Source organism: Stenella coeruleoalba, assembly GCF_951394435.1.
Source record: "Stenella coeruleoalba genome assembly, chromosome: 9".
Classification (NCBI taxonomy): Eukaryota; Metazoa; Chordata; class Mammalia; order Artiodactyla; family Delphinidae; genus Stenella; species Stenella coeruleoalba.
In genome coordinates, this window is record NC_137155.1 from 58,721,960 (window position 1) to 58,748,027 (window position 26,068).

General features: G+C 40.6%; 1 protein-coding gene across 4 annotated transcripts in view; it reads left to right on the forward strand.

Moving 5' to 3' along the window:
* CHN2 (chimerin 2) overlaps positions 1-26,068 on the forward strand; it is a 383,768-nt gene that overhangs the window by 222,423 nt on the left and 135,277 nt on the right. For all 4 annotated transcript variants that reach the window (XM_079932005.1, XM_079932006.1, XM_079932004.1 and 1 more), the window contains one exon: positions 848-903. In XM_079932005.1, the coding sequence (XP_079788131.1) occupies positions 848-903 (56 nt within the window). The remainder of the gene's footprint in view (positions 1-847; positions 904-26,068) is intronic.

Consider the following 26,068-nt stretch of genomic DNA (forward strand, 5'->3'; position numbering starts at 1 on the left):
TTTTCAACCTCTATTTCCATGGAAGTAGAATCCCAAGGTACCTGCATAGAGTAGCTTTTCCTCTAAGAGAAGTAATCAAACTAGCTGAGCAGCAGAAAATCACTCATTATAGTCTGAAAAATTACAAATAATATTCTGATAAATTACATTTTTGTATACAGTTACCTGCTTTCCTCCATGCCCAAGCCTGAAAGCCTGTCTTTAAAACAGGATATAAGAGAGTTATTATTATTTAAGATACTAAAGGGCCCAAGCAAAAGGAATGACAGTGGGTGGGAAATAGTCAAGTAGATAAGTATCCGTGGTGATGGACAGGGCAAAAATGGAACTTGTGAAAAGAGAAATGAGTTGGGGCTTCATTCACTCACAGAATCAGCTGTGTCTCTGTCCATAACTGTAACATTTCAGAGAATGCCACTCCTCTTCTAATGCCAGTCTTTCCCTGGTATGTCAAGAAACATCAGCATTGAGATTCAGGAATCCTATTACATGATCTTACTACCGAGGTACTCACAAGTACAATTTCATCTTTAAAATTGTCGAAAGAATTTTAGTCCTATCTAGTCTTCCAAGAAAGCCATAACATGAACAATGCCAGTAACAATTATGACACTAAATTGTCCTTATAAGAATTTAAAAAAATCAATTTTGCCCATTTATATTCATTGTGACTAATTTCCATTTAAATGATCTGCCTTTATTTAGTCTAAAAATGTGTCTGTATCTCCTTTGTTTCTTGGTTGAGAAATTTGCAGTTCTTGAAAGGTGGTTAGGTGGAACTGTTTGAAGGCATGTTGGTATGTGCTAATGCTCTTTAATTATAATTCTCTCTTTTTATATTTGGCAGTATATCAGTTACAGCAAGAGGCCCCTCGTCCCAAGAGGATCATTTGCCCTGGGGAGGTCAGTACTCAGCTATTTCCAATACACCTCGTTAAATATGATGAATGGTCAGCACTTTGTTCATATTGGAGGACCTTCAGATTTCCTGGGAGTTGATTTCGTTTAATGTTTGTTAAAGTGTCACCAAATTTAACATCTAAATAATCTATATTTTGAAATCAGGTATTATTTGAAAAATACTAACTTGGAATCAGAAGTCTTACATTTTTCACTACTACAGAGGCAAATTAAGCATCCTTTGTAAACTCTCCAAAATGTGTGTTCTGGTTGTTTTCTTTGTTCCTGCAGTTTTGATACTTTTATCACTTTTTTATTATGAAATGCTTCCAAAAGAGAAAATGCAGAGAATGATAAATATCTGGATACTCTCAACACCCATACTTAGCAAACCTTTACATTTTGTCATATTAAAAAAAAATCCCTACGAGAAAAGTGACTGGGTTTTTATTCTTGGAGATAAGCTTAAAAATATATTGACTCATAAAAATGCTTACCAGGCACAGAACTTTCCCTAGCCCTCCTTTACTCATCAGTTCTCTTATCATCCGGGATGCCAGCAAGATTTGAAAGACAGGACTAAGGCTCTGTTTTCTATTTTTATGCTGACTAGGTGCTTTAACAGCCAGACCAATATCCTTCAAACAAAGGTCCATGGGTCCTTGACTATTTTTGTTATTATGACTTCAATTAAATACAGAATAGCAGATTTCTTTTAAAGTGTCACATCTGCCTTATCAGAGGGAAAGGCTCTAATTCCAACAATCTTGAGATTTTTCCTTGAACATCAGTACTTTCTGGCAGACTGACCGGATCTGGTTTTGAATCTGTCTCAAAGACTTAGCTACATATGTACCCACACCCAGAGCCAACTTACCACTGTTTAATAAGTGTTTCTATGTGAAATTTTACTTCCGTTGAAGGGCACTGAAGTTCATCAAGTAATCTGAATTTTAATAGAGTGGACATTCTTATCCCAGAAATATAGCCTGAGAAGAGAAAATATTTGATCTGTAAGGAAAAATCCAGGATGAGGTCAAATCTTTATTTGGTGGTATGATTTTGTTCCATCACTAACCCTGCTGACTTGTCTTTTGGTTATTAAATAATATCCAAGTAAGAGAAATATAGGATAAATACAAAATTTTTAATGAGATGCTTTAATTAGGGTATTTGGGGTGAGAAATAAGAAACAAGTTGTTAAAAATTCTTTCAGTCCTACTTTACGTTTAGTATTTTGCCATCAGGAAAAATAAAACCATGTGTAGGGAGTTAGAGGAGTTTAAATGTCTCCATGAAAAGAATGTTTGTAAAATTAAAATACAACTAAAGTCTCTTCCTAGAGGTATTAATAAAAAGTCTACTGGTAAGGTTGGGCACTAGAACTTGAAACCCAAGGGAATATAGTAAATATTCATTTGTTCATTTATTTTTTATATGTATAATATATAGCTAGAGAGAGAGACTGCTCTGTTCTGACTTAGATCTAGGTGTTGGGAATACAGCAAAGAACTTGGCTATTGGTGCTTTGAGTTTCATATTAATTGTATGTAATTAAAGATATATTTAAGATGTTATCTATGGGTGGGTGTAAAAGAGAGAGAGAGAGAGAGAGAAAGGAACAGAAAGAAAGAGAGAGAGAAATAGAAAGAGAGAGAGAGCGAGAGAGAGAAAGGAACAGAAAGAAAGAGAGAGAGAAATAGAAAGAGAGAGAGAGCGAGAGAGAGAAAGAGTCCGAGCACCTCTTTGTCTCTCAAAACCCTTGGAACCATGTCCGTTGTCCTCTTAGCCAGGTGGAATGTTAGCAGTGGAGATGGGTAGATTCAGATTAGCTTCGTGAAGCCTCTTCACAGGGTTCCTCTGAAACTCTTCAGACATCCTATGGGCTGAGGGTCCACAGCCTATCTCTTTAATGTCACACTTGCATCAGAAGGAAGTGCCCCAGAGGCCTTAGCAAAGCAGAGCTGTGAGCCGCAAGCCACCACCATCTGCTGTGACTAAAGGACATGGCGTGTGTACAGCTTTTTTCATCCTTCTCTCTAGTCTTTTAAACCAAGCTTTTCACACTTCGACCTTTATCAATCTGATTCATTAATAAGTTATGCCTGGTGGATGCTGGATTCCTAGGTAACTTGCCTCTAGCAATGCCATATCTCATTTCTACCAGGAAACCTAACACAAAATGGACATTCATCAACTCCATGTCCTCAGCAGGCAGCATGGGGCCATCCAGCCAGGCAGATGTCAGGTGATACAGGGCCGAGTGTGCTGGAGGAACAGGTGCTGCCGAGGCGAGCGCCAGCCAGGGTAGCTTCAGGGCCCTTTGTCCTCCTGTGCAAATAATTCCTGCCCACACTGCTCGGCCTCCCAGCACTTGGCCTCCTTCTGGTGAAGGAGTGGCTGCGGGTGAAACCACTCCTGCTGCAGAGGGTGTTTTAGCAAACGACTCTGTGCCTTATAGCACACCTGCGTGCTCGGGGATATGCCTGATGAAGAAGCCTTTCAGTTTGAGTGTGTGGCCAGAAAGACTGAAGCTTTATTAACATATTTACATAAGGCCATAAGGCTATTTCTTTTGAACAGTGAGTTATGATTTTTTCTGTGTCTTTGCCATCTTATCCCTCAGCTAGCCATTGAGTCCTCGCTTTACTTTACACACAACCTTGCTGCCCTCCTTCTTAGTCTCCAGCCCCTCTCCTCTCAGCCACCTTGTCCCTGGCAAGCCTGCCCCGCTGTGTTGCTCCAACACACTCCATCTCTTTTGTTTCTCTGATGACTAATAACCTCCCAGGCTATGGGCCTCTCTCAGGTTCGGGTCCTCCCACTGAAAGTGATACATCCCACATTAGAGCACCAAGTGAGTCTGCAGTTACAGTCATGGAACACTGTCGTTCAAGTGTACAGACACAGGCCAACCTGACTTGAATGCTTGGTGGCTCTCGACGGATACCAACCGCCTAATGGACTTTGTTGGAGAACTAGGCAATCGAGGGTACAGACTGATTCAGCAGGTAAAATCCAGTGAGTTTTGCAAACCCAGGAAGGGAAGCCCGGCTGCAGAGTCAGCTGGGCTTGTTTTGCATCCTTGTTCTACCACTTTCCGGCTACCTGACTTGGAACCAAGCACTTACTCTCTCAGGGGGATTAAGGTCTACCCCCCAGGGCCGACAGCTACTGCGCAGGGTGTTATAAGTGGGATCTATGTGTCAAGTGTCTAGAATGGTGCCTGGCACATCAGAGGTACTCACTGTTGATGACTCATGGCAGATTCAGAAATCTATGGAGAGCAAGTTCTGAGACAGTCATTAGGGACAGAGTCACAGCAATGACAGTATTCTCTGGATGTGAGGGCCAAAAAGGCAGTGATGAAGAACCAGGCACGATTCCTGGGTCAGGGATTAAGCTGCCATGTAAAAAGATGCTGAGGGTGAGGAACAGAAGGAACAAGTGGCTGAACAACGGCTCTGGCGCCAGTGAAGCCAGGGAGGGTCAGTTACTGAAATAATAGTCCATGGCTTTCTTGAGATTCATCGTGGTAAATTAATATTTACTGAGCAGCTACGGCACCTGGCACTCTTCTCTACCGGCATTTCCCGAGCGCTCCGTGCCATGAGATTCAGAACATCTTCCGGTATGCAAAATTCTCACTTGCCCTTTCTGTCAATTATCAATCAGTCGTCACATAAGCATTTATTAATCACCAAATGTGTGCCTGGGTGGTCTGCTAGGAATAGTGCAGAATATCGACTCCTAAATTTGCATCTCTAGCTAAGACCTCTCCCCTGGGCTCCAAACACCTCGCTCCATCTGTCTACTTGACCTTTTCAGGGAGATGTCCCACGGGCCATCTCTAGCCTAATGCTCAAAGGAGAACTGGACCCCACTCCATTAAATGGCACCTAACTTCAGAAACCTGCATGCCTGTCTCTCCTACCCTCACCCTTTTCTCTTAGCAAGCTGCATTTTCCTCCAAATATATCTTGCATTTGTCACTCTTCTCTGCCTCTAGGACTACCATGGGCTTGGGCCCGTCATCGTTTCTTACCTGGGTTGTTGCTGCTCAGCAACCTCCAGCCTCATCTCCCTGCTTCCACTCTTGGCACTCTCCCTGACACACACACACTCACACACACACACACACACACACACACACATGCACACCCCATTCTTCAAACAGGAGCCCAAACCATCATTGTTAGATATAAATCCAACTGCTTCAGCAGCTTCCCATTGCTCTTAAAATAAAAGCAAGACCTTGGGCTTCCCTGGTGGTGCAGTGGTTGAGAATTTGCCTGCAGATGCAAGGGACATGGATTTGAGCCCTGGTCTAGGAAGATCCCACATGCGGTGGAGCAACTAAGCCCGTGCGCCACAACTACTGAGCCTGTGCGCCTAGAGCCTGTGAGCCACAACTACTGAGCCTGCGCGCCTAGAGCCCATGAGCCACAACTACTGAAGCCCGTGCGCCCAGTGCCAGTGGTCCGCAACAAGAGAAGCCACCGCAATGAGAAGCCCGCGCACCGCAACAGAGAGTGGCCCCCGCTCGCCACACCTAGAGAAAGCCTGTGCGCAGCAACGAAGACCCAACACGGCCAAAAATAAAAACAAATAAATAAATTAATTTAGAAATAAATAAAAGAAAAAAAAAGCAAGACCTCTTGCCATGGCTCTGAGCCGTAGTGTGGCTCCTGCCTTCCTCACTGCCCTGTCTGTAGCATCCTTCTCGGAGTGCACTGCCTTGCAGCCCCACTAGGTCTTGCTCCTATTCATCAAACAGATCATAGTGCTGCTACCACAGGGCCTTTGCATTTGCCCTTTGCCTGGAATTCTTGTCCTCGAGTTCTCTGCATGTCCAAGTTTCAGATCAAATTTCACCTAATAAGGCCCTCCTTGAACCCCCTAAAATTTAGCACCTACAGATCTTCTCTCTCGTTTCACCCTATTTATTTTGTTTATAGGACTTAATACATGCTCTAGTATACTTTTGATCATATTTAACTGTTTTCTTGTTGCTTGTACATCTCTCTCCAGGAGAATACAAGCTCCAGAGATGTCACCAGTCTTAATCATAAGTACTTCCCTAGCATTAAGCCCAGGGCCAAGCAGCAGTGGGTAATCAGTAAATATATGGTAAAATGATGAAAAAAAGGATAGAGACTGCTAACATAAGGAACTTAGAATTCTCAAACTATTACTAATAGCATATCAGATTTACTCAATGCTGTTATTAGGGGAGTGAGTTGAACTTTCTGGCTGTTGTTAAGGTTCTTACGTAAACATGGACTAATACTTTTTCCTGGAACATTCTGACTTTCTTTTTGGCCTTTCCAAAAGGCCAAACGTCAAGATTTACTTGCAAGGTCCCCAAGAATTACCTGAAGAATATAGAATATGCAGAAATTCTTTTATGACTGTAAATGATTTGGTGTCATTTGTCATTCTTTTTTGAAATTGTTGTAGTGAATATGGGATTATAAAAAGCAATTTCAAAGCAGAGAAATAAATTACATACTATCATTTCAAATTGTTCTTCATTTTATGAGGCTTTACTTCCCCTCTCCCTTACCACAGAGTATTTTGGAAGTTTTTTTTTTTAATGCAAAAGTGAATTGTAGAACTGAAGTTCTACAATTCACTTTTGTAGAACCTTTTTTTTTTCTTGATTGTCAGAGGTTAAGCCAAGTACAGATGACAGTGAACTATCTTAAGTTGCCTTAGTACCTTATTTTACCTCCTAGTGAATTGTATTCACTTTTTAAGTATTACCGTAAGTACCCCTTCCCCCTTTTTGTGCCTTTTCTCTAGCTTTTGGTGTTCCTAAATATCTACCCATTTCATCCCTTCTACCTTTATTTGTAAAAACTGTCCTTTTAAGCCTATAAGAGCATTTCATTTTATCATTAGGCTTTTAAGTTTTCATTCACCATGCCTAGATTTCACATCTTAGAGTCTTGTAGCTTTAGGCGTTTCTCTTGTCTTAGACACGTCTGGAAGATCTTAACAAGCCATACTGATTGGCTGTATCATTCTCAACTAGCTCAGTACATTTCAAATCACAGATTTAAAGTAAACTCAGAGGGGTTTTCTAATATTCTACCATCCTCCCCCTTTTCTTCTTCTATTCATTGAAAATAAATGTTTTTTTGAAAACTACTGATTCAAGACATCTATACGATTTGTCTTTAACGTAATGAGATTGATTCTTTAAGCCACAAACAAAAATCAATCCCATTACCTTTTAATTGGCTTTATGTGTAGTAATCAGAAGGCTATTTCTTCCCTGGTCAGAAATATTTCTCTTCTTTTCATCCTAGACTTTCTCCACTGGTCTCTTTTCTCCCCTTACTATTGACACAACCTAGAATCAAAGGCGTTCCCCATCATTATTCCCCCCCAGGCTTTCATCTCACTCCCTAATGCAGTCAGGCGTTTTGATGCTGATGTGATTTCATCCTCAGCTAGACTCACTTTGCTTGTAGACCCACTGTTGTAAAGGGGGAAAACCTCATAAAACTAATGTTAGAAAAAAAATTTTAGACATATGAGTTTTATTTTCTTTCTAAAGATAAAACCAAGTTTTCTGCTGCTTTAAATAAAAAGCTGCTTTTTTTTTTATTAACAAGTGAGGCCATCTACCAAAATACATAACCTTCCAAAAATTTTACTCTCCTTGGAATATTCTGAATTCCTTCTAGTGTAACACAGATTTTGCACGTTTGCACCTAGAAAATATTTATTCATTTCCAAGGTGATATCGTGAGGAGTGGATAAGGGCTCTTGAGGACAAGCTGCTATACAATTCAGATGCTCAGAGGCTCCAATTCGAGAGGACAGATGGCTAAAGTGGAGAGGGCCCCCAAGGAACAGCATATATATATAAGTTGAGTGAAAGTTGAGGCAAAAGTAGAAGGTTTTTCTCCTTAAAACAGAATAAGGAAAATGAGGGAGAATTAACAGTGATTGATAAGAAGTAAAATTTCTTTTTTTTTTAAATGTGCACCTTTTTAAAAAAATTTTCACATGAATTCGTATTTTATTTTATTTTGAGTTTTTGAATTCTGTTTTATTTATTTTTTTATACAGCAGGTTCTTATTAGTCATCAGTTTCATCCACATCAGTGTATACATGTCAATCCCAATCTCCCAATTCATCACACCACCACTCCACCCCCTACCCCCTGCTGCTCCCCCCCTTGGTGTCCATACGTTTGTTCTCTACATCTGTGTCTCAATTTCTGCCCTGCAAACCGGTTCATCTGTACCATTTTTCTACGTTCCACATATATGCGTTAATATACGATATTTGTTTCTCTCTTTCTGACTTATTTCACTCTGTATGACAGTCTCTAGATTCATCCACGTCTCTACAAATGACCCAATTTCATTCCTTTTTATGGCTGAGTAATATTCCATTGTATATATGTACCACATCTTCTTTATCCACTCGTCTGTCGATGAGCATTTAGGTTGCTTCCATGACCTGGCTATTGTAAATAGTGCTGCAATGAACATTGGGGTGCATGTGTCTTTGCGAATTATGGTTTTCTCTGGGTATATGCCCAGTAGTGGGATTGCTGGATCATACGGTAGTTCTATTTTTAGTTCTTTAAGGAAACTCCATACTCTTCTCCATAGAGAACAGTATCAATTTACATTACCACCAACAGGGCAAGAGGGTTCCCTTTTCTCCACACCCTCTCCAGCATTTATTGTTTGTAGACTTTTTGATGATGCCCATTCTAACTGGTGTGAGGTGATACCTCATTGTAGTTTTGATTTGCATTTCTCTGATAATTAGTGATGTTGAGCAGCTTTTCATGTGCCCCTTGGCCATCTGTATGTCTTCTTTGGAGAAATGTCTATTTAGGTCTTCTGTCCATTTTTGGATTCGGTTGTTTGTTTTTTTAATATTGAGCTGCATGAGCTATTTATATATTTTGGAGATTAATCCTTTGTCCGTTGATTCATTTGCAAATATTTTCTCCCATTCTGAGGGTTGCCTTTTCATCTTGTTTGTAGTTTCCTTTGCTTTGCAAAAGCTTTGAAGTTTCATTAGGTCCCATTTGTTTATTTTTGTTTTTAACTCTAGGAGGTGGATCAAAAAAGATTTTGCTGTGATTTATGTCAAAGAGTGTTCTTCCTATGTTTTCCTCTAGAGTTTTATAGTGTCTGGTCTTACATTTAGATCTCTAACCCATTTTGAGTTTATTTTAGTGTATGGTGTTAGGGAATGTTCTAATTTCATTCTTTTATGTGTAGCTGTCCAGTCTTCCCAACACCACTTTTTTTTTTTTTTTTTTTTTTTTTTTTTTGCGGTACACAGCCCTCTCACTGTTGTGGCCTCTCCCGTTGCGAAGCACAGGCTCCGGACGCGCAGGCTTAGCGGCCATGGCTCACGGGCCCAGCCGCTCCGCGGAATGTGGGATCTTCCCGGACCGGGGCACGAACCCGCGTTCCCTGCATCGGTAGGCAGACTCTCAACCACTGCGCCACCAGGGAAGCCCCTCCCAGCACCACTTATTGAAGACACTGTCTTTTCTCCATTGTATATCCTTGCCTCCTTTGTCAAAGATTAGTTGACCATAGGTGCCTGGGTTTATCTCTGGGCTTTCTATCCTGTTCCATTATCTATATTTCTGTTTTTGTGCCAGTACCATGTTGTCTTGATTACTGTAGCTTGATTACTGTAGCAGACTATACTGTAGTATAGTCTGAAGTCAGGGAGTCTGATTCCTCCAGCTATGTTTTTTTTTCCCTCAAGACTGCTGTGGCTATTCGGGGTCTTTTGTGTCTCCATACAAATTTTAACATTTTTTGTTCTAGTTCTGTAAAAAATGCCATTGGTAATTTGATAGGGATTGCATTGAATCTGTAGATTACTTTGGTTAGTATAGTCATTTTCACAATATTGATTCTTCCACTCCAAGAACATGGTACATCTCTCCATCTGTTGGTATCATCTTTAATTTCTTTCAACAGTGTCTTATAGTTTTCTGCATACAGGTCTTTTGTCTCCCTAGGTAGATTTATTCCTAGGTACTTTATTCTTTTTGTTGCAATGGTAAATGGGAGTGTTTCCTTAATTTCTCTTTCAAATTTTTCATCATTAGTGTATAGGAATGCAAGAGATTTCTGTGCATTAATATTGTATCCTGCAACTTTACCAAATTCATTGATTAGCTCTAGTAGTTTTCTGGTGGCATCTTTAGGATTCTCTATGTATAGTATCATGTCATCTGCAAACAGTGACAGCTTTACTTCTTTTCAAATTTGTATTCCTTTTATTTCTTTTTCTTCTCTGATTGCCATGGCTAGGACTTCCAAAGCTATGTTGAATAATAGTGGTGAGAGTGGACATCCTTGTCTTGTTCCTGATCCTAGAGGAAATGCTTTCAGTTTTTCACCATTGAGAATGACGTTTGCTGTGGGTTTGTCATATATGGCCTTTATTATGTTGAGGTAGTTTCCCTCTATGCCCACTTTCTGGAGAGTTTTTATCATAAATGGGTGTTGAATTTTGTCAAAAGCTTTTTCTGCATCTATTGAGATGATCATATGGTTTTTATTCTTCAATCTGTTAATAAGGTGTATCACATTGATTGATTTGCATATATTGAAGAATCCTTGCATCCCTGGGATACATCCCACTTGATCATGGTGTATGATCCTTTTAATGTGTTGCTGGATTCTGTTTGCTAGTATTTTGTTGAGGATTTTTGCATCTATATTCATCAGTAATATTGGTCTGTAATTTTCTTTTTTTTTTTTTTGCGGTACGCGGGCCTGTCACTGTTGCGGCCTGTCCCGTTGCGGAGCACAGGCTCCGGACGCGCAGGCTCAGCGGCCATGGCTCACGGACCCAGCCGCTCCGCGGCATGTGGGATCTTCCCGGACCAGGGCGCGAACCCATGTCCCCTGCATCGGCAGGCGGACTCTCAACCACTGCGCCACCAGGGAAGCCCTGTAATTTTCTTTTTTTTTGTAGTATCTTTGTCTGGTTTTGGTATCAGGGTGACGGTGGCCTCATAGAATGAGTTTGGGAGTGTTCCTTCCTCTGCAGTTTTTTGGAAGAGTTTGAGAAGAATGGGTGTTAGCTCTTCTCTAAATGTTTGATAGAATTCACCTGTGAAGCCATCTGGTTCTGGATTTCTGTTTATAGGAAGATTTTTAATCACAGTTTCAGTTTGATTACTTGTGATTGGTCTGTTCATATTTTCTATTTCTTCCTGGTTCAGCCTTGGAAGGTTATACCTTTCTAAGAATTTGTCTATTTCTTCCAGGTTGTCCATTTTATTGGCATAGAGTTGCTTGTAGTAGTCTCTCAGGATGCTTTGTATTTCTGCAGTGTCTGTTGTAACTTCTCCTTTTTCATTCCTAATTTTATTGATTTGAGTCCTCTCCCTCTTTTTCTTGATGAGTCTGGCTAATGGTTTATCAATTTTGTTTATCTTCTCAAAGAACCAGCTTTTAATTTTATTGATCTTTGCTACTGTTTTCTTTGTTTCTATTTCATTTATTTCTGCTCTGACTTTATGATTTCTTTCCTTCTACTAACTTTGGGTTTTGTTTGTTCTTCTTTCTCTAATTCCTTTAGGTGTAAGGTTAGATTGTTTATTTGATATTTTTCTTGTTTCTTGAGGTAGGCTTGTGTAGCTATAAACTTCCCTCTTAGAACTGCTTTTGCTGCATACCATAGGTTTTGGATCATCATGTTTTCATTGTCATTTGTCTCGAGGTATTTTTTGATTTCCTCTTTGATTTCTTCAGTGATCTCTTGGTTATTTAGTAATGTATTGTTTAGCCTTCACGTGTTTGTGTTTTTTACATTTTTTTCCCTGTAATTGATTTCTAATCTCATAGCATTGTGGTCAGAAAAGATCTTGATATGATTTCAGTTTTCTTAAATTTACTGAGGCTTGATTTGTGACCTAAGATGTGATCTATCCTGGAGAATGTTTCATGCACACTTGAGAAGAAAGTGTAATCTGCTGGTTTTGGATGGAATGTCCTATAAATATCAATTAAATCTATCTGGTCTACTGTGTCATTTAAAGCTTGTGTTTCCTTATTAATTTTCTTTTTGGATGATCTGTCCATTTGTGTAAGTGAGGTGTTAAAGTCCCCCACTATTATTGTGTTACTGTTGATTTCCTCTTTTACAGTTATTAGCAGTTGCCTTATGTGTTGAGGTGCTCCTATGTTGGGTGCATATATATTCATAATTGTTATATCTTCTTGGATTGATCCCTTGATCATTATGTAGTATCCTTCCCTGTCTCTTGTAACCTTCTTTATTTTAAAGTCTATTTTATCTGATATGAGTATTGCTACTCCAGCTTTCTTTTGATTTCCATTTGCATGGAATATCTTTTTCCATCCCCTCACTTTCAGTCTGAATGTGTCCCTATGCCTGAAGTGGGTCTCTTGTAGACAGCGTATATATGGGTCTTGTTTTTGTATCCATTCAGCAAGCCAGTGTCTTTTGGTTGGAGCATTTAATCCATTTACATTTAAGGTAATTATTTGAAATATTTGTTCCTATTACCATTTTCTTAATTGTTTTGGGTTTGTTTTTGTAGGTCCTTTTCTTCTCTTGTGTTTCCCACTTAGAGAAGTTCCTTTAGCATTTGTTGTAGAGCTGGTTTAGTCATGCTGAATTCTCTTAGCTTTTGCTTGTCTGTAAAGCTTTTGATTTCTCCTTCAACTCTGAATGAGATTCTTGCCGGGTAGGGTAATCTTGGTTGTAGGTTCTTCTCTTTCATCACTTTAAGTATATCATGCCACTCCCTTCTGGCTTGTAGAGTTTCTACTGAGAAATCAGCTGTTAACCTTATGGGAGTTCCCTTGTATGTTATTTGTCGTTTTTCCCCAGCTGCTTTCAATAATTTTTCTTTGTCTTTAATTTTTGCCAATTTGATTACTATGTGTCCTGGTGTGTTTCTCCTTGGGTTTATCCTGTATGGGACTCTCTGTGCTTCCTGGACTTGGGTGGCTACTTCCTTTCCCATATTAGGGAAGTTTTCGACTATAATCTCTTCAAATATTTTCTCAGGTCCTTTCTCTCTCTCTTATCCTTCTGGGACCCCTCTAATGCGAATGTTGTTACGTTTAATGTCGTCCCAATGGTCTCTTAGGCTGTCTTCATTTCTTTACGTTCTTTTTTCTTGATTCTGTTCCGCAGCAGTGAATTCCACCATTCTGTATTCCAGGTCACTTATCTGTTCTTCTGCTTCAGTTATTCTGCTATTGATTCCTTCTAGTGTATTTTTCACTTCAGTTATTGTATTGTTCATCTCTGTTTGTTTGTTCTTTAATTCTTCTAGTTCTTTGTTAAACATTTCTTACGTCTTCTCGATTTTGCCTCCATTCTTTTTCCAAGTTCCTGGACCATCTTCACTATCATTATTCTGAATTCTTTTTCTGGAAGGTTGCCTATATCCACTTCATTTAGTTGTTTTTCTGGGGTTTTATCTTGTTACTTCATCTGGTGCATAGCCCTCTGCCTTTTCATCTTTTCTGTCTTTCTGTGAATGTGTTTTTTGTTCCACAGGCTGCAGGATTGTAGTTCTTCTTGCTTCTGCTGTCTGCCCTCTGAGAAGTAAAATTTCTTAAGAAGCTACTACTAGAGATGAAGTACTACATTGTGTAGTTAGTTGTTTTAGAAAAAAAAAAGAATAACCGATAGCATCATGTATTATAACACACGCTCTGTTATCCTCACTTAGTCTGTGACAGCCGTAACCCAAGATACCATTGCTCACAGATCGGGGGAGGGAGAGGGGTGGTCCAGACTGAGGGCACAGAGGTTATGAAGAGGTGCTGGCTTTTGTAGGGCCAACCTTACCCAAACAGAAAGCAAAGGTCTCCACACCAGTCGCTATCTAGAACAACCCACAGTATGTCTGCTCTGTGACTCAGAGGTCAGGTCCAACAAAATTTCAGGTGTGGCCAGGATCCTCTGAGAAAGGGAACAGGTACATAGCACTGCGTGCACTAGTGAGATTTAAAAGACATGCTTCACATTTGACTCATCTGGTTAAACATTAACTGAGAAATAATGTTGATGGGGGCAGGTTGCACTTTGCCCCGAGCAAGCCATGTTTCCTAGGGTAGTGTGGCCTGGCTAATCAAGCAGTGAGACGTTTGGAGAGTAATGTGGATGGCACAGTCTCAGACTGTCCTGATCTGACTGGGGCTGCTCTGAGGGATATTGCCTAATTATTTACTGCTGTCAGTCTTTCCATAGGAATGAGTGCTAACACATACGGATCACTTACTGTGCCCTGAGCACTGGGTTAAGAGTTTCACATATGTTATTTCTCATAACAGTGCCATGGCGATTGTTATCTGTCTCGTTTTATAAGAGGAAATGAGACAAATAGCACAGGAAGGGCAGAGCCAGATTCAGACTCAGATAGTCCAAGTCCAGGACTGGCCTTCTAACCCAGTGATTCTGAAAGTGTGGTCCTAAGACCAGCAGCAGCGGCATCACCAGGGAACCTATCAGAAATGCAGATTTTCTGGCCCACCCCCGACTTGCGAATCACAGACTCGGAGTTGGGGCCCAGCAATCTGGGTTTTAACAAACCCTGCAGGTCATTCTGATGTTCGCTCAAGTGGGAGGACCACTGCTGTAGCCATTGTTCTCACTTCCTCTACTTTCTTTTTTTTTAAATTGAAGTATAGTTGATTTACAATGCTGTGTTAGTTTCTGGTGTACAGCAAAGTGATTCGGTTTATATATATATATTCTTTTTCAGTGTCTTTTCCATTATAGATTATTACAACATACTGAATATAGTTCCCTGTGCTATACAGTAAATCCTTTTTGTTTATTTTATATATAGTGGTATGTCTCTGTTAATCCCAAATTCCTAATTTATTCCTCCCCGCCTTTCCTCTTAGGTAACCATAGTTTTTTTTTTTTTTCTATTTCTGTGAGTCAGTTTCTGTTTTGTAAATAAGTTCATTTATATCATTTTTTTAGATTCCACATATAAATGATATCATATGGTATTTGTATCTTTCTGACTTATTTCACTTCCTAGAATATGATAATCTCTAGGTCCATTCATGTTACTTCAAATGGCATTATTTCATTCTTTTTTTATGGCTGAGTAGTATTCCATTGTGTATATATACCACATCTTCTTTATCCATTCATCTGTCAATGGATATTTGGGTTGCTTCAACGTGTTGGCTGTTGTAAATAGTGCTGCCAGGAACATTGGGGTGCATGTATCTTTTCAAATGAAATGGTCTCTCTGCTTTCTGTTTCATGCTGCTTTCCCTATGCCCTGTACTAGGAGAATCAAGATGCTTTGTTTCCTGATGACGCTTACTGTTTGCCCAGCACTGTGCTAGATTTTTCATGAACTTCAAAGTCGATGCCAAGTCACCCCATAGCCACCATTTTTTCTAGATGTACTTCCTCCTAGATATTATTTTCCACCCTTTAAAAGTATTTTGCCTTTGCCTTTCTTCTTTGCTATGTCTAGCTTTCCCACGCCCTCATATGTTGCAGAGGCCAAATATGGATCTTTATAGGGGAATGGTCAGTGCTTAATTTAACCTGGTTTTCTACGCCCACCACCGTCCTCCCACCCTTCTTAGTCTTATGTTTGCAGGACTAATTAACAAAAATATTCAAATTCAGTTCTAATCAGGTGATTCATACTCATGTTTGTCCATATTTGGTATATATTCTTATGAACTCCAGCTCTTTTTAGATGTTTTCCTTACCTTGTGACTGTGCAGAAATCCCGGCTAGATCTATTTACTCTTGCTTTTTTTTTTGGCTGCATTGGGTCTCTGTTGCTGCGCGTGGGCCTTCCTCTAGTTGCGGCGAGTGGGAGCCACTCCTCACTGCAGTGCGCGGGCCTCTCACTGCAGCGGCCCCTCCCGTTGCAGAGCACGGGCTCTAGGTGCACGGGCTTCAGCAGCTGTAGCAGGCGGGCTCAGTAGCTGTGGTTCGCGGGCTTAGTTGCTCCGCAGCATGTGGGATCCTCCCAGACCAGGGATCAGACCTGTGTCCCCTGCATTGACAGGCAGATTGCCGACCACCACGCCACCAGGGAAGTCCCTTTACTCTTGCTTTTAATGGACCTTTGCATTAATAAAAATACCAAATCCATTATCATTATGTCAGGAATACTGTGAATTATATTTCTATTTTCCAAGTGCTAGTCACTTCATTCAGTGGATCATCTCTGTGCTCAGTGCGTAGCTCTCAATTCAGGATTGCAGGCAATTAAATTACCAATAAAAGCTAGTCCAGTGCTGGTGTAGTCCTGACCTTGCCTCCTTGCCTCAGTCTACCACTCCTTTTGCCGTCCCCAGGTTTACTGGTGCCATTGGTAATCAGTCACCTTTGGCTCTGTCCTCTGACAATCCACAGTCTTGGCATTAGCTCTCAGTACACCGTATCTCCCTGTCTTGTTGGACAGAATAGCAAGCTTTGCTTTCGCGATAGTATCTCTTTCTTCCTCCTTATTTACATGGCCAGTGTCATCTCCCCATCTACTGTGGGAGGAAATTAAATAGCCTTGGCACAGCCCGACAAAGGCATATTGGATGCCATCAAGCACCTTGTGTCTTCCCAGGTAATTACGCATCGATCGTTAGATGAATTGTTCTCGTGTCTCCAGGGGTATTTCTACCGCGTCTGTAATTACACTTTTCTGGTTGTCCCTTTGATCTGCTGTGATCCTCCAAGTTCCATGACTTCTCGAAGACCATGCTTAATGACGCTGCTGCAGCACCTTTCAATTCAAGGATACAGATCAGATCCCTCAGAGTTTCAGTATTCCCCACCGTTTAACAATATAATTCAACTATTTGCTGTCTTAGTTCATTTTGATTTTGTAAGTTGGCATCAGTATGCCATAGAGTAAAAATGAATGATTCTCTCCTTTCTGCGCAGTAAGAGACAAAAGGGCATGAACACAAATAGATGATTTGACCCAGCATTAAATAAAAAGGCCTTTTGAGGCACTGGCAAAAGCTCAGAGTTTTGAGCTAACTATAAGATGTCCTGAAACCGATTTTTAAGAATGGACTCTAATGTTTGTTAGTCTAACATAGCCATTGGCAGCTTTTTTTGTAAATAAAGTTTTATTAGAACACAGCAATGCTCATTCCTTTACGTATTGTCTACGGCTGCTTTTTTGCTTCCATGTGCAGTACTTGAGACAGATTGTATGGTCCTCAAAGTATTTATTATCTAATCCTTGACAGAAAAAGTTTCCTGACTCCTAGTCTTGCACTTGAAGTAACTTTGAAGAGTGAGTTAATACATGTACAGCACTCAGAACAGTGCCTGGCATTTATCTATGGGAAGTACTGGTCTTTAATTTCTACCACTTCCCAAGCACTTGTGTAAATATTAGCCAAAAAGGGAATTTTAGACCTGTAATGTAGGATGAATTTGATCCCAAGCCATTATAAGGAACATTTTGACCTTCATATTTAACACATGTAAATTGATGAAAGAAGCCAAGGCAGTTACAATAAGAAGTTGTAAAAAAAAAAAAAAAAGTTGTTCTTTCACCTGCTTTCTCACGGCCACTTCCTCCCATCAAGAAATGGTAGCCTGTTAGAAGACGTAGCCCAGTGCTTCATAAGCAGGAAATTGAAGAGATGTGTGGAATCTCTTTATTTGGTAACACCATCTGAACATGCAAACTAAGCTCACTTTCTTTAATTTCAGGAACAGAGCTGGTGTTACCTTCCTATTAAAAGTCTATATGTTACTGAATTCTGATTAATGATTTGCCTGCTGAAGCATCTGGGGGAAAGATTGCCATGTCTATAACTTACTATGAAATACAGCCCCCCACAAATTTGGATTATTGGATGGATAGAGGGATGAAGAGATATGCCATAGAGCAAGTATATATAGTACATGACAGAATCTAGGTGGTGCATATATGGGTGTTTGCTGTAAAAGTCTTTCAATATTTCTGCCTGTGTGAAGATTTTCATAATAAACTGTCAAGAAGAAAAACAAAGAACGTTTGTGCAAGATGAGCAATGGCAGGGCATGCTCCGGCCCAGGCAACAAAAATGAAAGATAGGAGGGTGTCTCAGTGTCAGAGCTGCTGCAAACACCATAAGCTCAAGAATTTTTAATGTGGAATAATTTGTCAGAAAAAGAATCTGAAAGCAAGGACAAACATTAATAAGGCACTTTTACTCTTATTTATTACCATGTTGGGAATTGTTTGGGGGAAATGCCTGTTTCAGAAATGCTAAATTAAGTAATTTTTTTAAATAATAGAGAACAGGCTTCTGGATTTTATGGCATCATCACCATGTAGCAAAATGAATACGGGACCTGAAATCAACTAGGTTTCAACCCTGAATCTTCTGCTAACCATGGGTAGGACTGGGAGAAAATTAATTTATCTCTCCGAACTGCAGCTTTCTCATCTATGAAAAGGAGGCAAAGATACATAGTCCACCCTCCTGGTAGAAGAATAAATATAAAAGCATTCTGAAAGCCATGAAGGTGTCACCAGACAGTGAGTTCTCAATGGGGGCAGTATTATGCCCAAGGGGTGGCGATTGGTTCTTCAGGGCGCTCATAAAAAATTTGACTATTTCAGTGTATAAAGCACAGATATACATATAGAACATAAACAGGTATACAATCTATCTGTAGTATTGAAATTTCACTGGGAAGAGATGATTAGGGAAGAAGAACAAGGAAGGTTATAATGCAAACAATACTGAGAACATTTTGCTGGATAATCTTTAATTCCTACCGTCTCCTAAGTTCTGTCCCCTTTTTTTATAGGTAGCTTAATCTGATCCATCAGTTCGAGCACCTAAATTTGAATTCTTACATTGAATACTTACATTTGAATCTTATATTTCTAGGAGGAGGGAGAAAAAGTAAAACTTCTGGGGAGAAGAATGAGAATGATGGACATTGTCTTTTCCAAAGCACATGTAGTACCACTTAACCCAAATACCATTAAGCTTTGAAGGAAGGAATTTGCTAACAAGAATGAGGAATTAAATGAGTGTACTCACCCAGTCTTTTTCCTGCTAGAAATTTAACAGTAGCATTAATTTTCCCTTGATTTGCTTCGATTCTATTGGGTACTTCAAGCTCTTTGAGCCTAAGAGGTACGTGGAGAATTTAAAGAGAGTTCCAAGGAGAATAATGAAGATGAATTAAGGTTTGGAAAATAGGATCTATTGGAAAAGATTAAAAGAACAAGGATTATTTAGTGTGAGGAAGAACCGGCCATCAGGTAGCACAGAGATGGCTTCTAATAATGGAAACCTCCTATGGAGAATATGCTCAGGTTCTTATCTGTACTGAAAACCAAAGGAAGGGAAAAAGTGTATTTTGAAGCAAGAGAGATGTGAGATTAGATATTAAGATAAAATAACTGTCCATGATTAAATCCTAGACCTTGACTCTCCTTTATGGGATTTTTTCAAAATAAGGTGCCTGTCTGTAGGATGTATCAGGAGGAGGGACAAGTGAACCCATCACCTTTGCTTCTCCTGCCCTGGTCAGAGGCCGACCAGCCAACCTGGCCAATGTGGCCTCCATGGGCTCTGGCTTGATGGGAAGAAAGTCATTTTTCCTGGAGCTGTGGCTTCAGGATGCCAGAGCATGAGTACCAAGCCCTAGCCAAGAGATCACAGCCAGAGCAATACGCCCAGCTGGGTTGTCCATACAAGCAGTGCCAGAGGTGGGTGTTGGGTGTCAACACACGGAGCCAAGGAATCGGTGTCAGAGAAGACGTAGCAAGGAAGAGTGGGTCAAAGTGAGCTGCTGGGAAGATGCTGTGGACCAGCTGCCGAGGAGAGTAATGCCCGTGGCTAGGCTTTTAAGTGCTGTTGGAAGGCTACTGTGAGAGTGGATCAAAATCCATGTAGAAGTCTTAGGAAGTTGTTCATTCTTTCCATGTTTGGAAACTACTGCCCAAAATCATGGTTTCCACTCCTGCATATGTGTCAGAATCCCCTGTGGAGCTTTGTAAACCTCACAGCCACCCTGGCTCCAGCCTTAGAGATTGGGATTTAATGGGAATATCACTTAGCATTCTTCTGTGAGCAACGGAAACCAAATCTGGCTAAATTTAGGGGTGGGGGGAAGATTGGGAAGAGCGGGTAGTGAGGAGAGTGGTTGGAAAGATATGAAGAAATTTTCTGAACAGAAAAAAAAAAAAGGCTGAACAAGGGGCTTTGGGAAGGATCTGTGAATCAGGACATCTCCAGGGATCCAGGAAATACGATGGCTGCACCTCTGAGCAGTAGAGTGTGTGGTTAGGGGCCCAGGCTCTGGGATATTATGGCCTGCTTTTATACCCTGTTTCTCTGTGCTTCAGTTTGCCCTTTGGAAATGGGTGTGATAGATTTTTACCTATGTGCTAGTCATGAGGACTGAATGCGTCAACATACGGCAAGAAAGTGCTTAGCACAATTCTTGGCACACAGTGAGTTCTTAATGACTATTAGCAATTATTTTTCTTGTTGCTGTTAGGCTCTGCTATGCATGTGAATCAGCTGTAACCATTTCTCTTAATGGCTTTTCCTCAACTTGCAAATTCCAGGGTCAGAGCATCTGAGCAGCTTATATTGGTTCACATGTTCACCCCTTGGCCCCAGAATGTGCAGGAATTTGATTAGCAGAATCACTGACTACCAGTCATGGTTGTTCACTGTGGGCGTCATCCTTCACTCTTTGGAGATTCAGAAAACTGGGAGGGGAGCAAGTTTTGTCCTATGGTGTAGAAGCATAAAGGACCAAGGTGTGAGCCAGCAGTACTGCCTATCTTGCCATGCACGCCCCTTCTGAAATTTCAATGAGCCCAGGAAGGGAATGTAGGGCCATTAGCAGAGCGGTCTTTCAAATAATGTATTACTTCCGTTGAAGCTGAGCTCTGTATAACATATGCTGTTGGTTGCTAGGACAACAGAGGTGAAAAGACAGGAGCCCTTTCCGTAAGGAGCTCTCATCCTGAGGTTGTAAAGGCCAACAGTCCCAATCCTAATAAGATCATGGCCCTAACTGAGGCCTTTATAAAGTTCATAGAGAGGCTAGGAAACCATACCTAAACTCGTGTGAGTTGGCCAGGAAAGATTTTCCTACCATAGTAGCATCTTGCCTCTTAGTTTTAAGATCAGTGAGATTTTGCCAGGTTAGGGGGGATAGACAGGTTAGAGAGCAAGTATTAGAATTCCAGGCAGAGGAAATATCACAACCAAAGAATGGCCAAAGTCTATGAACAACCAAGGTGTGAAACTACAAGGCATTCTGTATTAAGAACTGAAAGAATTGGGGAACGAGGATGTGGTGGAGCAGGAGTGTGTGTGCTAAGGACTGTCGACTGAAAAAAACGCACAACCTAAAAGTTGAGAATTATGTTTTATTTGGCAGACAAACTGAGGACTTAAGCCTGGGAGACAGCCTCTCAGACGGCTCTGAGGGACTGCTCTGAAGAAGTAAGGGAGGAGCTGGATATATATAGGAGTTTTTGCCAAAAAAAAAAAAAAAAAAGCAGGTAGTTGGAACATCAAAAGATTACTGATTAAAGAAAGGAAGATTCTGTATACTATTCATTTATTCATTCAATAAATATTTATTGAGCACCTACTATATACCAGCTCTGTTCTAGACTCTGGAGATACAGCAGTAAGCAAAACACAAAAATCTCTACCCTTGTGTAGTTTCTATTTGAATGGCAGAGACTGGCAAAAAGCCCACAATTAAAATACATAGTTGGCAAAAAGCCCACAATTAAAATATATAGTATCTCAGATGATGATAAATGTAGTGGAAAAAAATAAACCAGAGAAGAGATATGGGGTCTGCCAAAGAAAGGAGGCGCCACTTTTAAGTAGAATAGTCTGGGAAGGCCCCACTAAGTTGTGTGGTTTTGACCACATGGCAGTGAAGAATTTGGAGCAGAGAGTAACACAATGAGATCTGCATTTTCTGCCCTCAGTGCGAAAGATAAATTGGAAGATGATTAAAGTGCAGACAGGGAGACCTGTAAAAAGACAATTTCAGTAGTCCAGGTGACTATGCAGTGCAGTGAACATGAGGAAAAAGAGAGAGCACTTCAAGAGCAATTAAGAAATTACATACAATGGGCAGGACTTAATGACAGTGGGGTTGGGAAAGAGGAAGGAATCTGGGATGACAATTTCTGGCTTGGGCACTGGGTGGCTGATGCCCTGAGTAGTACCACTCACTGGGATGGGGAGAAAAGGAGGTTGGCCATCAGATGTGGTGAACAGATACCAGTAAGTTCCCTACATACGAACGAGTTCCGTAATGAGGGCACATTCGTAAGTCCAATTTGTTCGTAAGTCCAACAAAGTTAGCCTAGGTACCCAAATAACACACTCGGCTATATATACTGTACTGTAATAGGTTTATAATACTTTTCACACAAATAAAACATAAAAAACAAGCAAACAAAAAAGAAAACATTTTTAAGCTTACAGTACAGTACCTTGAAAAGTACAGTAGTGCAGTATAACAGCTGGCACACAGGGGCTGGCATCGAGTGAACAGGCAAGACGAGTTACTGACTGGAGGAGGGAGAGGAGGTGGGAGATGGTAGAGATGAAGGATCGTCAGCAACAGGAGACGGAGGGCAAGCTGCAGTTTCACTCACGCCTGACGTGGATGGCACAGGTTCTGGCTCCTTGCTGGAACCAGATGCACGTTCGCATTTTTGAGAGTTCGCAACTTGAAGGTTCGTATGTAAGGGACTTACTGTATTCCTGTAACAGTCAGCCCACCCAGGTGTCCAGAATGGGAGGGTTGAGGGGTTTAACAGCTGAAGATCAACCCACCTTTTACAGCAGAGTCGGTGTTTTCTGTGAGTGCACCATCTCTTTTGTTCCCTGGACAATTTCCCTTCCTCTTGGTGTAGGAGAAGGTTATGGGCTCTGGTGTCAGTCGGATGTCGGTTTGGATTCATCTCCATGCCGCTGTGTGATCTTCAGGTGATGTAGTCACAGGGCCCTCCCTCTTCTCCTCTGTGGACTAGGAATGCCAGTCTCTACATAACTCACCTGTTGGGAGAACTGAAGCACACACACTGAAGGCACCTGTGAGGTGTTGCCTCCTCCTCCGCTCCTCCTGGGCTGTGCCCTCGGTGGGGTTCTGGGTCAGGGTCAGTAGGTCTGAACCTGGAGAAACCCAGAACCAGGAGCAAAGGGCTGAATGTGCAAGGCATGGGTATTTGTATGAGTGTGTGTCTGGGTGTAGTTACCCTTCCAGTACTTTTCAAATCCAAATATAAGGAATTTGGGCAATTCACCTTCCTCTTTTATGCTGCTTGTTTTGTAAAGGTGCTTATATAACTAAACCTGGGAAATCAGGGCATCACTGAGGTACTAGACAGCCATTCAATGCTTCACCCCCACCCCACCCCACCCCACCCCCGAGTGCGCTCTCTAACACTGGGAGTGTGAGTGGTGGAAGTTTTGTTTCCAGCCCAGGGATCAAGGCATAGTTTCAAAGCAACATGCTGTGGTGTGGGGTCCCATGGCATAAGGGATTTATTTATTTATTTATTTATTTAAAAAAAAAAAAAAAGATCTTTATTAGAGTATAATTGCTTCACAATACTGTTAGTTTCTGTTGCACAACAAAGTGAATCAGTCATATGCATACATATATCCCCATATCTCCTCCCTCTTGCATCTCCCTCCCACCCTCCCTATCCCACCCCTCTAGGTGGTCACAAAGCACCGAGCTGATCTCCCTGTGCTATGCTGCTGCTTCCCACTAGCTAACTGTTTTACATTCGGTAGTGTGTATATATCGATTAGTTCACATGTATGCATATCGTGGTTGATATTCTTGAATAATATCTTAAATTTTTTTCTTTAGTGTTTTTCATATTTTAGATTGTTTATAATTTTTCCAAGGGGGGAGAGAGGTTGGTTCCCTTATTAATCTGATTGAGCTGTTAGTCTATTCAGTTTTGTATTTATCTGAGCTATTTCCCTGAGTAGTTGGAGGTATTTCTGTCTTTTCTTGAAAGGTGCTCTTATAAATTATCAGTATTATCAAAAACAAGTATTACCTCTTACCTTCCTTTTACTCCATTTTATTTTATGTTTTTAAAGTATTTGTTGCTTATTTGCATTTTAGTTAAAAGAATGTTTTTTACTGATCTTCCTTGGGAATACTCAAGAGTTCAAAGTTCTTTTAGTCTAAAGTAGGGTTTCTCAACCTCAACATCATAGACATTTTGGGTGTTCTGACCTGTGTATTGTAGGATGTTTACCACCATCCCTGGACTCCTACCCGCTGGATGTCAGTGGCACCCTCCCCCTAGTCATGACCATCAAAACTGTCTCCAGACATGGCCAAATATCTCCTGGGGAATGAAAAACACCTCCCCTCCCAGTTGAAAACCACTGGTCTATGAAAAGTCTTTTTAATTGTTCTAATATTGTCACTGATTTTTAAATCATAATTCCTGGAGAAATATGAGAAAAAAAGGAGAAGAAGGCAGAAAACAAACCAAATGAATGGAAACTGCTTTGGTCCTGAGCACGCAACCTGATATTGTGCGCATCTGCATGTTAGCAGAATGTTTATAGTAGGTTACTAAGGCACCCGACTTGTGGGTACTTACATAACTTAGGAAAACCATTGGTAATCTTTTAAGGAGGTTTATTACAGAAAGACTGGTCAGTAGATTTTTTATAATACACTCTAATCAAGACAGGAAGGAATGCACCTCATCAGCACGCCCTCAGAATCCTGGAAGGGTTAAAGTGATGCCATGAGGAAAACTAAAGAAAAGAAACCGGAGATTACACGTTTGCTCAATTTTCATTCTATACTATGCAATCTGACCACAAGAATGTAAATTTCAGTACTTGCATTTTCTTTCTCTCCCTTTCAACAGAGGTCTTTGATTTCTAATTAGAAGGGAATAATCCATATTTATTTTTTTCTGGATGAAATTGCCCCAGTATCACCAATACAAATCCCCCCATCAAAAGCCTTTTCTCCTACACTTGATCTGTATCTCAGAGAATCCAGCAGTCTAGCTGCCCTGTGTAGGAGGTTGCTAAATTGGGTTTTTAAATTATTTCTATTAGGCAAAAACTTAACACATACCAGCTGCTGAGGGATTATAAAAGCTTAGTTTTTTTCAATAATTGGAAACCTTGTTTACAGGGGACTCACAATATTCTTTAAATGCTTTTGTGTTGAATATAAAAGAACTTGTGTTTATCTAGGCAATGATAATCTGACTATAAAGCAAACTCATTTAAGGCTTATGCTTCCTGTCTCTCACTATGCAGCTGTCACCCTACTGTTCTTTCAAGCTTTGCAAAACGCTGAGAATTTTTCCTTAAAATTAGAAGAATAAATTGAAAAACAAACCAGGTAGTTTGGAATACATTTAATTCTAAATCACAGGGAAATCGTTGAGAGACCCAGAATATCACAACATCTAGGCAAATTTATTCCAAGTTCTCGTTTGTTAACTCATTGACAGAAGTCCAAGGAGATTTTAAGGTGTTCAGTCCTGGCAAAGAAAAATCAAGGACAATTCAGATAATTCAGACTGAAACCAGTCCGTAGAATTTTGCTAGCCAATGAAGCCATCAGCATTGATTGGCATCTGCTCTGGAGAAGCTGGGAAGCACAGTATTGTAGTTAAAGGTATGTGTGCTGAGTCCAAAGGCACTTACTAGATCTATGACCTCAAGCTAGTTATTTGAGGGCTTTGTGTAAAATAATCGCACTCGCTTCCCTCATAGGTTTGTTGGGAGGCTTAAATGAGATCAACACGTGAAAACCTAAGGACGGTTCCTGGCACAGAATAGCCACTCAGTAAATGTTAGCCTATTACCACAACTTTTTTTCCAAGCCCTACCGCTTTTTACATGCATTATCTCACCTAATCTTTGAAAGAGCCTTATTAAAATAGTACATCTTTATAACTCCAGTTTTATTGAAAGTCGAGGGAAATGAGATGCAAAGAAGTTTAATAACCTATTCAGGGTCACACAGCAATTGAATTGACAGCGGGGCTCTTCGTTCATGATCTTTGTCTCATTCTGCAAACATTTAATGAGTACAGGCACCCTTTGCTCTCAGAACAATCACTCTCCGAATATTTGCTGTAACAACTTACAGAAGGTTTTAGCCAATATCATT